This window comes from Myotis yumanensis, unplaced genomic scaffold, assembly GCF_028538775.1.
Source record: "Myotis yumanensis isolate MYYU_CA2020_CCGP unplaced genomic scaffold, mMyoYum1.0.hap1 SCAF_1, whole genome shotgun sequence".
NCBI classification, from domain to species: Eukaryota; Metazoa; Chordata; class Mammalia; order Chiroptera; family Vespertilionidae; genus Myotis; species Myotis yumanensis.
The window spans coordinates 29,473,033-29,489,071 of NW_027223752.1; the positions used below are offsets into that span (position 1 = coordinate 29,473,033).

The following is a 16,039-nucleotide window of genomic DNA, read 5'->3' on the forward strand; positions in this document are numbered from 1 at the left end:
TGTTGGCCAAAAGCAACCTAAGTAGCTTGTTAAACATTACTAACAGTGGGAGGGTTTTTTTTGTTTTTGTTACTTTTTGGGGGGGAGCTATTTAATGTAGCAATTTGTACATTCAATATTGACTTGTTAATGAACTTAACGCCTCTTATATGTAAACATTCAGAATTTCAGGGAGGATAAAAGTACAGAAAGTTGTCTGGAGTTCCCACTGAATTAGTCTTCAGTACTTTAATTTCAAGTTCTTGAACCGAAAATGATACTATTCAAATACTAATAAATATGATCTCTATACACACAGTATTTAATATAGGTCATAAAACTAAGGTTTTTGCCTGTAGTCCAAAAGTGAGCATTTAAAAATATTCAAGCCCTTTTGTGAACAGATTTATGACTTGCTGAATTGGATTACAAAGCAGAAATGGTGTTTGAGGAAGAAAGCTCTTCTGTGTCTCCTCTCATCTAGAAAATGACATTTTTTCTTTGCAGAATGAAAAAGGAAAAAGATCTTCTTTCCTATTTTTATACAAGCTATTTGTTTGTTAGGTCTGCATGTTCTAGGTTCCTCCTGGTACTATCCACAAGAGAGGAATCTGTGAAGGCCCTGCTTCCCAATCACGAGCAATCTGGCAGGAACCTGAAAACTTGACAGGCTTAAAGGCTGCCTGCCAGAGGGCTCTGCATCTCCATACTCCTTCCCTGCAACTTTGATTAAAAAATCAACAATTCAAGTTTAGCAGTAAGGCAATAGGCTCCTGAGTTCCATGGAGTACATTAGTTCTGGCCACCAGGTGTCAAAGTCAGAGCAAGGAAAATAAAAACATAACAGCATCAAGGGAGAAAGTAAAAAGAGGGAGAGCAGGAAACAGGGAGGGACAAAGAGAGGATCAAAAACTAAAATAATAAGACATCATGTGACAGAACAGATGTACTCCAGGGAACAGGTGACTATTTGAAATTGTCTGTACTGGTCTTTGCGATATTCAGATAAAAAAACCAGCAATAAAACAAAGGTGAGTGTTTTGAACATCACTGAGCCTTGTGTTACAGCATGTACCATGGAATCATTGAGCTATTTAATATTCAATGCGGAAGAGGTTTGGGGATGTTTGGCTAGCATGTAATTGGAACACACCATTTAAAAAAGCAATAAACATAAAATTAAGAAGACAAGAGAAAGGGACCCATGCTGTACAGCCCATGAATCTCATTGGCTTTATCATGAAAGTTTATTGTTTTTAATCCTAGTACAATCAGCTACCAGTTACATACAGTAAAAAACAAAAACAGCCACAAAGCAACAATGATAGAGATAGTCCGTGACATTGTACAGTGGAGAAAATATTTTCTGTCAGAATCCTCCAGCAGATCCCCACCTGCTTCCAGCAGTTAAGCTATTACTCCCACCCTCCCCAATAGTTTATTTAAAAAATTAATATCTTGCTTAGGTACAGCAAGATCCTAATACCTCTTGGGGACACTGAAGAACTTTAAAAAACTAAAGCAGTAGAAACAAAACAAAAACTGAACCGTGGAAGCAAGGTGACACACAACGAAGCTCCAGGAAGCCTTGGCTTCAGATCACCTCAAAGCGAACCATCTGGAAGGAAAAGAAAAGGCTGTCACGCCAGGGAAATTCAGTAGACCTTAGTATTTCAGTGCTCCACTCCTTCACAAATCTACAGAATGCATACTTCCTTTTAGAATAACGTTTTATAAATGTTGGTAGCTGGAATATACTTACTCAATACAGAAGCATTTTTAACAAAGCATGCTGTCTACTTTATCTCAAACCCTTCATCAACCACACAGCAGGACTTGTATGACTATGTATCCTTACCTTAAGGAACAATGACTTCGTTTGGAAACAAAGTCTCATATATATTTGGTTCGATTGAGGGCTTTTTCAGCCAGGTGACCACTTTCATCTGTGATCTTCTCCCAATCAGTCTGTCCGACCACAAAACCTATGGCCCTTTTCCTATCTGCGTCCTTCTTTTCCTCCAGGTCTGCCCATCTCACCTGGAAAGAACACAGCATTAGGCTGGGCTTTAGGAAAAATAAATATGCAAAAGGCCTTTCCCATCTCTGGGTATTTTAAGAGATAGGACAACTAACATGAAGCCAGTTAAAAAAATTAGAAATTAACTGGAAGAATTGGAAAAAGGCAAATTCTTATGTTACAGAAAGAACTCTCTAGTTAATCACCAAGTCCTCACCATTGCAGCTCCCAAACAGTTCAGCTTTCAGCTCAGTCCTGTTCCTTCCAACTCCTGTAACTCATTTACTGACCTGTTGTTGTTGTTTTTTGTTTAACCTAAAGCAAGCACTAACCTGCATTCTCACTCCCTCAATCCATTCTGCTAGAGTGCTCTCCTTAAAAGACACAGTTGTAACTCTCATGTTTTGAATCCTTCCCCTACAGAATAAAATCAAGCACACAGGTTCCTCTGAAGCTAGCTCTGTCTACTCTTCTGTGGCATCTCTGGGCAGTGCCTATAGAATAATGACTTTCAGCTAGAAATGGCTTCTTAAATGTCAGTGTCCCTCCTAGAGGTACTGTTATTGAGATTTACAGTCTCAATTTTTTGGCCATTTATCTTAACTATTAACAGAAAAATGTTAACATTGAAAATTTGGAGGTACGTATATTTCATCCACTGTCACTAAAAATATTTCTAAAATGAGTGAGTTCAGCAAATAAAATAAGGGATATGTTCATCTTCCGCCGTCATCAAAGAAATAAACTGAAAGTCCACTTGAGCTACCATTTTATACCCAATTAAGCAAGAGAAACTTTAAAAAAATAAATTACATTTTAAAACCTTACCATTTTGGTAAAATCCTAATGTGGTCAATTCTACTAAATGATCTTTTCTTATAGTGGAAGTTAATCCCAGGAACCTGCCTGGTATTTGTAAAAAGCTGAGTTATAGAAATCAAGAGAGCCCAGGAAAGGAATGAACAATGAATTCTGTATTCCTTGCTACCTGTAAGATCTCCTGGTGCTCTGATGTTGATTTTGATGAGTGGTTTGGGAGTTAGAACTATTTGAAATGAGGGTGTGAGGCAGGGGTGGAGTTCAAGTGGAGCCACTTTAAAGAAAAATAGAAAAAAATATTTCTCATTTGAGATTATTTGTTACCAGAACTACACCAAATTATCATTCCCAAGAAGTTATTTTTATTCTGTTGCCCCAACCTTAAACGTGGAATAAGAGGTGTCAATACAAGTAGTTCCTGGGTGGAGCTGAGCACATAAAGAAGGCCATTAATCAGATCTCCCTTCCCCAACTCCTCAAGCTACGTAGACAAAGGGGGTGGGTTGGGGCAGGGGATAGGGACTATGAAGTATGTGAAAGAGCTTCAAAACCTGGAGTTCTCTGTAATGGCATCTACCATAATGAAGTTTTATTCTCTTACAATAAGTGTTCTTTCACTAGTAAAGTACTGAGGAAATTCATAAAAAAGCAATGATGTATAAAGAAATGATACCCAACCTCATTCTTATGTAAAGAAATGTAAAATGAGGTACCTTTTTTCACTTATCAGATTGTGAAAAGTTTGATAACAGCACTGCAGGGGCAAGTATGGAAAAATAGGCATTTACTGACACGAGGGTGTATAAATAGATGTAACCTTTCTGGAAAATAATCTCACAATTTCTGTCAGAAATGATAAATCTCACTCTATGAGCTTGCAATTTTAGTGCTAAAAATCTAGGGAAATACTTTCAAAGAGACACCAAGACATATACTCCATGACTTTCACCATAGTATTTATATTAGCAATAAAATGAAAACAGTGTAAGTATCTACCAACAAGGGACTGGATAAATGATTGACTGTACAACCAAATATGGCATGCAAGGAAACCATTTAAGTAGGTACTTATATAGAAAGATAGACAGATTCGCTGGAAAAGGCTTAAGCAGATCATCTATATATATATAAAAGCCAAACAACAGAACTACTGGAACTGGCCGCTATGATGTGCACTATGGTGGCCAACCGGCCCAATCGGGGTCCCAATCGAGCCCCCCCAACCTCCCGAGTTCCCACCTCCCCATACCGGCCCGGCCCCCTCCTGTGCACAAATTCGTGCACCAGGCCTCTATATAATATGATCCCTTTTGCTTTGTTACTTTTTTTTGAAGAATATTCACAAATATCACTTTTATTGAATTTGATATCTATGTGGAAGACCTATCCAACTTAATTTCTCTGCTCCCCTTTATAACAAACCTTCTTCAAAAAAGTTTTCTAGCCTGGCCGGGTGTGGTTGACCAATGAATCAGGAGGTCATGATTCCATTCCCAGTCAGGGCACCTGCCCGGGATTGTGGGCTCCATCCCTGAAGGGGACATGCAGGAGGCAGCTGAGCAATGATTCTCTCTCTTCACTGATGTTTCTATCTCTCCCCCTCCTTTTCTCTTCCTCCCTGAAATCAATAAAAATATATACATAAAAAAAAAGTTGTCTACATTTGCTGTCTGTACTTCTTCATTTCCTATTCCTTCTTCAATGTGCTCCAAACTGGCTTCTGTCCTTCAATTCTCAAAGAAAATGTGATTGATTATTGATCAATCATCGGTGATCTTCATGTGCCAAATTCAATGGCTATTTCTCTGTTCCCAATGTACCTGTCTTCTTTGTATCATTTAATGATGGACTACTCTTTACTTCTTGAAACATTTACCTCTACCTGAACTTCTAAATTTTGGAGTCCTGAGTCCTATTATCATTTCTAACTTAATTGGTCCCTCACTGAACTTACGACTTTTGACTCTCAAACTTATGGCTCTTCCAGTTTTTTCTCCAATTCAGTAAATGGCACCACATACATGGAGTTCTTATGGACAGAACCAGAAGAGCCACCCCTGATTCTATCCACTACTGGATTCTATACAGCTAATCCATTAAGAAGTCCCATAAATTCTCTTTAACACTTTTCTCTGCACCTGGCTCTTTTGCCCCATGACAAAATGGCACAAGGGGCCACGCCAAAGTCCTTTAAGGTTGACAACATGCTAGTCACTTCTGTTCTCCATTTTTAAGTTATGTGTACATTTTGTGCTGCTAATTTGTAAAATCTGACTCATTTTTCTGACGTGTAATATGATATAGAATAAACTACATTGCTATAAAAAAAATAGCATTCAGCCCTGGCCGGTTTGGCTCAGTGGACAGAGTAATCAGCCTGCGGACCCCAGGGTCTCAGGTTCGATTCCTGTCAAGGGCACATGCCTGGGTTACTGGCTCAGTCCAACGTGCAAGAGGCAGCCAATCAATGGTTCCCTCTCATCGTTGATGTTTCTATCTCTGTCTTCCTCTCCCTTCCTCTCTGAAATCAATAAAAATATATTGAAACAAAAATAGCATTCATGTTTATAACTTTCAAAAACCAGATGCCCAAAAGGGCCCTTTATCTGTTGGCAATTAGTGACAAAGTCTCTTACCCTCTTCTTCCCAGGCTCAGAAGCACGAGTATCATAATCATCAGGGAGCTGAAGATAATCCTCCATTCTGCTGGCAATTGCCTCCCAGTCACGTTTCCTTTTAGTACCAGTTCTCAAGCCATCCAACTTGTCTGAGGGACAAACACAGAGCCGCAGCATTAAGGAAGAGTGTGAGTTTGCGCATGACACACAAACAAGGGAAAAGAAGGCTGGAACACTGTCAGAGGGCACATCCAGATTTCTGAGAGCAGCATTACTTGAAGATCCAAACTATCTTCTCAGCTGAGATAATATCAAGGTCTGTGCAATTTCCATTATTTATTTGATGTTCATACTGGTAGCCATTACATGATGTTAGTTTAAGTAACAAATACGGGCAGAGCAAGAAAGGCACTTGTCTCATGGCTTTCTTGTCCTCTACCCCACCCTCTGCCCCAACACAACACTTCAGCTCTGATGTTCAAGGAAAACGCAAAGTTGGATTAAAAAATTTTTTTTTCTTCCATTCTTTTTTTCTTTAACACAATATTAATACCACCCGTTTGATCTGCAATCATGTGTGATACTGTGTCATATGAAAAGTACTACCAAAAACGTAATGAGCCAAGCTAATGTTTTAAAAAAAGTTTTAGATGAACAGTTTCTTGGGATTTTGACCTCTGTGAGAAGATTCACCATGAGTTATTGTTTCTGAGTAAGTTGACTGCACAAATCACCACTTTCTTTGGTTATACCATGTAGTACTGTTGACCATTTTGAGGCAAAGGGCTAGTCAGCCAAAGTGACCAGACCTGAATTTTCTTTCTGAATCCTCAATCTTTTTCAAGGCTCCCAAAGTGTAATCAATTAAATGATAGGGATTGCTGATTCAAAAATGATGAGATACAAGTTTAGGTGTCTTCAAGAAGAACACATGATGAAAATGTGTGGTCTTTTGTTTGTGTGTGTGATCTTTTTTATTGGTTAATACTGATTTTGATTTCTACATGTGAAATATTAAGAGTTATATATTTTAGTTACTTTGAAGCACAAAACTTTTGAATCATTTGTGGTTACATAAACACACTATTATTAAGCAGGTCAATAAAGGAAAATCTAAATACTTCAGAACACTCAATATTTACACTTCATTAGACTCCATAAAGGGTGCTGAGTGTATATAATAGAAAGCTGGTAGGCGTCAAGTTGGAGAGAACTTGATATGAAAAGTACAATGGAAGCAGTGGTAGGAGAGAGGGTGAGTTTATGCTTCAAATGTAAAAGTTTCACACACAACTAACTGAACCATACCATACAGGCTACAAAAACCAGTAAGATTTTGCATACTTGGCAAAGCTTTATTTCCTAAACGTCTCCCCCATAAAACTAATAGTATTTAAAAAACCAGCAAGGCAAACTACAACACTTTACAAAACTCAGGAAATTTTTATCATATTACTTTGGAAATATTTTACATGGATGAGTTAAACAGAAATAGTCTCTTAACCTCTGTAAATCACATGTTGTACCAAATGGCTCTATCCACATGTATCTGACAGGCCATATTATACAGGATCTTAAAGAAGTGACCCTTCGATTGTACAGGGACATAGTATTAGAAAACCAATAAAGTCCCACAAACCATAAAACTGTTCTCAGTTCAACAGTGTAGAGTATAACCAGAAGAGTAGGAAGCTCTCATACACTTTTTATTAAATGAACTCCAAAGGATTTCCAAACTTAGTAAGATCAACTTTGACATTAACGTACTTCAAAGGAAAGTTTCACGAATCAATACCAAGAATAAGCATGGCCAAGCAGCAATGCAGGACAGTGTGAAAATTGCAAGAACGTTTTCTCTTACACTACGTACACGACAGGCGTTACAGACCAGGCCTTCTCCATTTGCAACATGGAAGTTCAGAATATGTAGTCTAGTCTGAACACCCTTGTTTGTCATGTTTAATTTGAAATCTGATCGTGCACAACATGTTTAAAGTTTCTTTCTTGGGGTGAAGTAAGTTCATATCTCTTCCACATGGCTTCCTGGGAACCCAAACACACATGTATGGCATAAGGCGAGGGGAGAGGAATCTGGGGTGTTAGTTACAGAAGACAACTGGTGTCCAATACACTCATTACTTATGATTTTCAGAGGTTTGAGTTTCAAAAGATGAAGTTTAATATGAAGATGAAGGTTTAAATATCCAACCTGACTGGTCACAGAATTTTACCACATCTTCAAGACAGTATATATTATTATAGAGCAACAAAAAAAAATTTAGATACACCTATGTATTTTCCAAATAAATGATGCTCCTGAACATTTGTTTACAGTGAACCATAGAAGGGTTATGTGCTTATTCAAATCATAACTGCACTCCAATTGTGAAGAGATGAAACTTCCTGACACATAGAAGGCTAACACATAATAACTCATAAGCAGAGACAAATGACGGAGATGAGAAAAGCAAAAGGACTTGATATGCAGAAACCTAAATCATGTCATTGGAACTTAAGTAGCTTCCAGGCTAAATTCCAGCATCTGATGTGCATTAGGGTGCCTGGGTCTCAGATGCAAAGGAGTCAGGTGTGACTGAAGAGACACAGTTTTCAACAACTTTATGATACTCAGGCCAGATGTAGTGCAGGCCAGTTCTGAATGTTTTTAAATTACACCACTTCTAATTTGCAACACTCAAACAGAAGCTGAACTGTATGCTGTACTTAATGAACACAGATCAAGAGTCTGCAATGAGATTTAACACACTCCTTGAAAGATTTTAGATGAGTATTTTCTCATTGGCTGACTCATTTGTGAATCAAAATTCCTAGTTACAAATTCAGCTCTTCTGGCTCAATGAGACACTGCTAAAGCTTAATGTTTCCATTCAGTTTTATCAAGTTACCAAGAGTAACATAAGAATGTTGGTAAAGTACTCAAAAGAAAAAATTATACCTGGTAATCAAATTTACTGAATTTGTTATGTTAAGGAAGGCAACATAAATAGGCTAATTCTCAAAGATCTTCATATTTTAGAGAAGAATCTTCTTTTCAGTTGGTTCCATGGGCCTATCTCAAAGAAGCAAGCACTCTCAAGAATGCTCACACTCAATTGGTCTTCCTCCACAGGTAGATTATGTCTCAAGATAACAAGGTGGTGCAAGAAGCAAGTCATTACATGAAACATCAATGTCACTCTTATTAAAAATAAATAAAAACTCAACTGCAAATATGTTAGAATTTATTTTCTAGATTCATTACTAGATCTTCAGTGCCTTTAATTGAAATGGTTTATTTAACAAATTTATTTCTGGAATTCACTGTGTAACATTTTGTCTTTAAAATGGACTGAATTTGTATAAATGTATAAAATGTATTTTCTGAGAAGCAAATGGTAGACAGGCCAGAATTTTTTCTAGAAATCAATACCAAGATTAATAACATATTTTCTTTTTCTTTTTTTAAATATATTTTTATTAATTTCAGAGAGGAAGGGAGAGGGAGAGAGAATTAGAAAAATCAATGATGAGAGTGAATAATTGATCAGCTGCCTCCTGCATCCTCCCCACTGGGGACCAAGCCTGCAACCCGGGCACGTGCCCTCACCAGGAAACGAACCGGAATCGAACCCTGACCTCCCAGTTCACAGGAGCCACATGGACTGGGCAACAGCATATTTTCTTGAATCATTACTAAATTCCATTTTCCTTTCTCTTTAAAAATTAGGAAGGAAAACAGAAAATAGATGGGTTCAAGTTTAAGGCCTCTGGTTACATAGTCATTTAACATATTTATCGCTTTTACAATCCCTTTGTCTCTTTATGATTTCTCTTTGCCCTCAAATATAAACACTATTTAGAGAACCAAAAAAGAGGGACATGATCTTTATAGTCTTACAGGTTATCCTAAAAACACAGAACTTCCAACATTCTTAATCTAATGTCAAAATAAGAAGATCTAGAGCATTATTATTATTAAAAGTAAATTGTGATTATTATTATTTTCCTACATATTTAATAGCATTTAAACACTTATAAATGCTATAAAAGTTTAGAAAAGGAGATAGATGGTTATTAAGATTTCCCACAGAGGGAAGACTAGTGGAAGAATAAGTCAGCAACCACATACAATTTTCACATGACATACATTAGGAAAAAATTCTAGATTTTACACAAAGTAACTATCCCAATAATACAGTAATACTACAGTTATGGAATTATCTTTTGACATAGGATCTGGTCAACATCAATTGCAAATGTCATCAGTTGGGCAAAATAAAAGGCATAGCCTATGAGATTGTATGTAAAATGGACACCCTCTTATGTCAGAAACACAATGTGCCCCAAACAGTGAAGCAGCTAAATGACTCAAATTTATTCTATGATTTTATGATCTTTAGATAGTTACTTTAGTTCTGCAATAATAGCATGATAACCAGGAAGAGAAACATGAAGACCGACAACCATACTTCATACACTGGTAAAGTCAATCTTCTCAAAAAGTCCTTATCACACTTTCTTATTTATTGTCATATCTTAATCCACATGTTAAATGGTTCTCTTTAAGTAAGGTAAAAACAAAAACAAAGAACCCTGAAAAAATGTTTTGAAATAGTGGAGGAAAATCCAGTGGATATGCATGATTTTCTGTTGGCAGATAACCTCACACTAAGCAACTCCAATTTTTGATTTAGATAATCATTTTAACCAGTTAACCTTGTAATCTAGCACTAAAGGCAAGCTGAAGGAAAATATAAGTGGAATCTTATAAAGCAGGCTCTTCAAAGACCTAAATTATATGTCTACCGCTCCCCATCTAGAAACTCTAATTTATTATACAAGGAAAATAACTGCCCTTTAATTAATTAATTTTTAAGTTTCGCTATTTATTCTTACTATTATTACTACATAAAGTGTTCATAATCTGGTTCAATGTTGGGCTGCAGTTACTCTTTTAGAAAAGCAGAAATCTCATCGGCACTAACATTTCTGATTAATATTAAAGAATGAATTTCCGAAGTGACAGTATTTTGTTACTACATTTATGACTTATCTCCACTTACTCTAAAAACTTTAAGTTGTATTGAAGGTAGTTCCTTTAAAATGCTCTTCTTTCACTCTGTCACAAGATAAAACTAGTTAAACTAGTTATGAAAGCTAGCAAAACAGACTGAGGATGTAAGGTAGGCCAAAAGCTTGGTTTAAGCAGAACTTTTGGGGAATCTGTTCTTCTTAAGCAGAAAGATCTATGACCATTACCATCAGGTATCACATATAAAAACAGGAAAAAGGAAATACCCACCTAGCTTTGCCTCAGATGTGTCCATCTCCCATTTGCTTTTCGGAATGTAACCCTAAATTGTACACAGAGAGAAGCTCGAAGGGTTAGAAAGAGACACATACATGCATATCACTTTTGAACTGGAAAAGCATTAAAATTGGGAATGGATTCAGCTTCCACTCACTAGTTATAAATATATCTTTAGGGAAAACACAATCTCATTATCTTTGAAGAAACTGAATTTCCAAATTCATAAATCTGCAGTGCCCAGATTTCAGAGTAGTCACTTCAGAATAGTATCATGAAGGTGCTTAGAGGCAGCTCCAGTTCAGGACACACAACTGTAGTCTGAACAACAGCTGTATAGTAAATATGGTGAGAATGTATGGTAGTTACTGTGCTAATATTAATATCATTCAGAGTAGCAGAGGATTTCTAATACTAGCTAGGTTATTTGCTCAATTCAATTGCTATTCTAAAGTGATAGTAGGCATGAGGTCCAGAGTGTTTTTCAAGACAGCTACTTTATAGTCCAGCATAATTTTAAATATTCAAAAGAAAAGAGAAAACTTGGTATCACTGAACACAACTATGAAGTTCAACTTAATTTTTAAATGACTCCATCCATTTAGCAGTAGATCTTACAAAGGTTAATTTTACTGAATCGACTTCAGAGCATTTCTTTTTTGTAATCTGGAAACTGATGATTATTTCTCATGTCTTCTAAAATTACATTTTCCTATTACCTGAAAAACCAGAAACTTCCACAGGCAATTTACGTCTTATTTAACAAATGATGGGTTGGTTTATTTCAAACAAAGTCCCGTAAGATTTTCAAATTTCCCAATGTACCTATATAACTATGTAGTAATCCTTTCAGTTTATAACCTGGCAAGTAAATGTATGCTTTTTCCATGTAATTTACTATGATTCCCCTTTTCCTTCATTTGGACTCTGTTCTCTATTAGACCCTAACATACAGAACTTAAGTACTAGGACTTATAATAATATAGAACAGATTCAACAAAGGTGTCAGCATCATTTAAGAATCAATATATCTCTTGACTATTGGGAATGTTCAATTTCATAATATAGACTGACACACAGGTAATTTCATAATACAGACTAACACACAGGTAGATAAGTTGCAAAGTATGTTGAACATTTCATGACAGTAATATCTGTGTAAGAGTTTAATAGAGCATCAATCATTCTTCCAGGAAACCTACAAGTCTTATACATTTCTAGTCTTTAAGCCAAATGAATAATTCAATTTCAACTCATTAGACAGTATTTCAGGTTTATAAATTATACCATCTTTTTCAAATACATTTTAAGAACAAACCAAGACAAAACTATGCTAAAGTGATGGTGTTAGAAGTTAATTAAGTATTGATGAAATTTGTACAAGTTATACCTCAAAAATCATCTGAAAACCTTAAGCATCATTACAATAATTATAAATTCTGAGTCACATCTACTATATTCACTGAAGCACTAATGAAGGCAAAATATCAAACCAATGATCTCTCTTCCCCGCCCCCAAATTCTCTTAACAAGAAAAGTTTGGCTTTCACCCAGCTATAGTAATCAATAAGTACATAGTACAAAATGCAAAGTTTATTGAGAATTTCAATAAAATGGTATGAATGACATGAGATTTGCTCTTAACCCTTTGGTTAAAATTTATCAAGAATCTTTTACTCTTGGAATAAAACCCAGTAGTAGAAGATCTGGACTCTGCCTTTTTGAATGGGTTAAGAGAAGTTTTATAACAGAGATAAGCAAAATAAGTATATTAGAATCTTTTACTCTTGGAATAAAACCCAATAGTAGAAGATCTGAAATCTGCATTTTTGAGTGGGCTAAGAGAAGTTTTATAACAAAGATAAACAAAACAAATATATTAATTTCTCCCTGCTGGAACCACACCCTGTTCTTACTTAAAACAACATCTTCTCACTTAAAATGTTAAGCCACTTGGAAATAAAAGAGATAGTCCAGCAGGGTAGAGTCCTAAGGCTTCCTTACCAGCTTTCTGATATAAAAATGTAGTGTTACAGTAAAATAAATGTTTTATTTTTAAAAATTAAAAGTTCTACATTTTGACCTATACCTAAGCTAATCAGATGTTATGAACCAAATCCTGAACTGAATCTCCACAAAAGAAAAATGGACCTTCAGAAAGCTAACATTACAGACTTCTCACACAATCACTTGCTAGTACACACGCTGCAAGTAGCTAATGAGGTCAACAGCCATATTCCAGAACAGCGTGGACCTTTAAGTGAGTTTCCTGCCTACATTTTAGCTCATATATGCCAAAATACAACTTAATTAAGAAAAATACTTTATTTAAAGAAAAGAAAAACTGAGACTCAAATGCCATTAACTTTAAAGCTTATTTTTTAATCCACATATGAAATCTAGAAACGTAGAGGCACCATCTCTATATAAACACACAGTTTCTATCCAGAGTCCCCTATATCAGACATGGGTTTAATAGGACCACTCCTTAAAGAGCCTGTATTCTCTGGGAGGTAGGAGTAATGGTTCTTGCTTTGTATATTTTCAGAAGAATATGAGAAGCAGTTTTAGCAAGGGCTGAAATATTAAGTAAACAAATAATACTTTGAATTTAAAAAGCAACACTATTCCAAGGCATCACTAATCTCTGTACCTCATTTACCAAACACAGAAAAGTAACATAACTCTATAGGTCACATATTCATGATGACAGAGTAAGGCAAACATCTCTAAGACGTATGATCAAAAGCATTTACAGGAGATACACAGTAACTTTGAACTCACACTATGTAAGTCTCTAATCAGCCTAAGCAAAATGCATTGCCTACACAGTCAAATGATTTTCCCCATCACATAACAGCATAAAATGCAGAAGAACAAATCCAGCAGTCTATGGCAACCCTCTGCCTCCTCCTTCAATAAGTTTTCTGCCTTAGTTGACAGAAACTCAATTTTGAGATCTTACAGCAAAGAAGAGAAAATTATGCATATGGGGTAGTCTGTACCAGATATCTGCTGAAGTGCAAGAATACCCTTTGATCTGTAATTGATTTTCTTAAAACGTATACTCCCCTAAAGCCATCCACAAATAGATGAATGAATACAAGGTAAGTTTCTTAGCATTCTTAAAATTTTCTTGTAATAACACAGTAGAGGGTTCTTTTTGAGCAGGAAAAAAAAAATATCCAGAAGTTTCCTTGAAGATGATTATGGAAACTTCTACCACTAAGGTGCACATCAACAGTAATCATCTGACCATTAATCTGAATTTAAACACCTAAGAATTTTAATAAAAAGACACTTTGTTCAAAGTGGTTGGTCTGTCTCCTACCAGTTCGTTTTCCTCTTCTTCTGCATCTTTCTTTTCTTCCTTCTGTTCTTCGATATTTGCATCAAAATCTTCCATCTCTACCTACACCACCCCAATAATCATAATAAAAAAAAGACTGAGTTAACATTTAAGAAAATGTTGATTCCCTCATTGAGATCTGAAATGAACACAGTTGCCCAGAGAGAGACAGCACAGACTCACTGTTACATACTAATTAATTTTTAACACCCTAAACTTTAAAATACACTGATAAAAGGCAATAATATTCCTGCCTTTAATTTTTCTGGGATATCTATCTTTACAATTTCCTAAGAAGCTGAGTATAATGATCTGTCCTACGTTGATAATTATCTGTTTTGAATGCCTATGAATTACTAAAATTTCCTTTAAGAACCTTTAGCAAGCATTTTTCTAATCAAGTAAAACATGTATATGATCGAAATTAAAAAATGCAAGAAAGGTTATAGTGAACAGTAAAATGACAGTAGCTTGGTCCAGAATGGTAGCAATGCAAATAGAGGGGAGATGGATTAGAGAGGTATTTATAGGGTGAAATCTGAATATGAACTCTATATGAGGTGATTCAGTTTTGTAAGAGAATGCCCTTGTTCTTGGGATACCTACTGAAATATTGAGGGGTGAATGGTTATGAGATCTGCATCTTCACTCTCAAATGGTTCCACAATAAAAGATTAATATGCAAATAGACCGACAGGGGGAATAACTGAACAACTGGTCACTATGACGTGCGCTGACCACCAGGGGGCACATGCAGAACACAGCAGGCATCAGCAGCAGGCAGCAGAGCGCAGAACATGGCGGGCATAAGCCGAGGCAGGATGGTGGAGGTGAGTGAGGGCGCCAGACCAAGGTGGGGCGCTGGTGGCTGTCATCGGGGTGAGCCTCTGGTGGTTACTCAAAATTCTTTGCTCCCATGTGCCGTGGTCCAGCCTGGCACTTGCACCTGCTGCCAGCGCCGGTCCCGCTCACACCCACTACTGGTGCCGGAGCTGCCACTTGCACCCACTGCTGGCACCTGGGTGCCGGCACCGATCACCGGGCGCCAGCACCAATAGCTCGGTGCCGTCAGCAGGTGCGAGCAGCAGCTGCCGGCCCTGATCGCCCCTCAGGGCTTCTCCACCTCCCCCTGCTCCTGAGGGAAGATCGGGGCTGGCAGCCACCTCTTGTACCCACTGCTGGCGCCAGCCCAACTCACACCTGCTGCTGGCACCAGCCCCAATCGCTCCGCACCATCAGCAGATACAAGCGGGGCTGGCGCCAACAGTGTGTGGGAGCAGGAGCGGGGTTGCTGGCAGATAAGGGACCAGGGGCCACAGTGGGAGGGGCCGGGCGAGGGCACGGAGGATGGGCCAAGACCTGCCCCGGTGCCCACCGCAGCCTCGTGGCCCACAGTTCCTTTCAAGGTGCACGAATTCGTGCACTGGGCCCCCTACTAGTAATAATAATGAGAAGGAGAGGGAGAATATGGCAAATGTGGCAAAATATTAATAACTGATGAATCTCAATCACAGTTGTACAGGTGCTCTTATATTATTTGTGCAACTTTTCTGTAGTTTAAATCTTTTTCAAAGTAAAAAGGGTAAGGAAAAGGTCATTTTGCACTGCCTTTGAGGCAAAAGACCCTCACCTCTTCAATAGCAGCATCTTGCAATAAAGAACGAATGTCCAGACGCATCATATGACGAGGTGCAGTTTCCCAGTGATCAGCCATCTATTGAGAGATTCAGAGGATCAAGTTATCTCTGTAAACTATTCAAAGAAAGACCAAAGGAGCATCCAAGACAAATTAACTAATGTTGTGAAGTCTAACAGGCTAGCTCCAGGCAGAGCTAGGCCATCTTTTTCACTCAGTGGTTCTCAACCTTCCTAATGCCGCGACTCTTTAATACAGTTCCTCATGTTGTGGTGACCCCCAACCATAAAATTGTTTTTGTTGCTACTTC

General features: G+C 37.4%; 1 protein-coding gene across 2 annotated transcripts in view; it reads right to left on the reverse strand.

Moving 5' to 3' along the window:
- Positions 1-1,180: 1,180 nt before the first annotated feature.
- Positions 1,181-16,039, reverse strand: part of YLPM1 (YLP motif containing 1) — a 68,164-nt gene continuing 53,305 nt past the window's right edge. The window contains exons 16-21 of one of the 2 annotated variants that reach the window (XM_070416595.1): positions 15,724-15,807; positions 14,076-14,156; positions 10,739-10,790; positions 5,455-5,585; positions 1,838-2,019; positions 1,181-1,597 (exon numbers count right to left, since the gene is read on the reverse strand). In XM_070416595.1, the coding sequence (XP_070272696.1) occupies positions 1,873-2,019; positions 5,455-5,585; positions 10,739-10,790; positions 14,076-14,156; positions 15,724-15,807 (495 nt within the window). In that variant the 3' untranslated portion in view covers positions 1,181-1,597; positions 1,838-1,872. Of the gene's footprint in view, positions 1,598-1,837; positions 2,020-5,454; positions 5,586-10,738; positions 10,791-14,075; positions 14,157-15,723; positions 15,808-16,039 lie in introns of those variants that run through there. The other variant, XM_070416603.1, reaches the window with a different exon arrangement.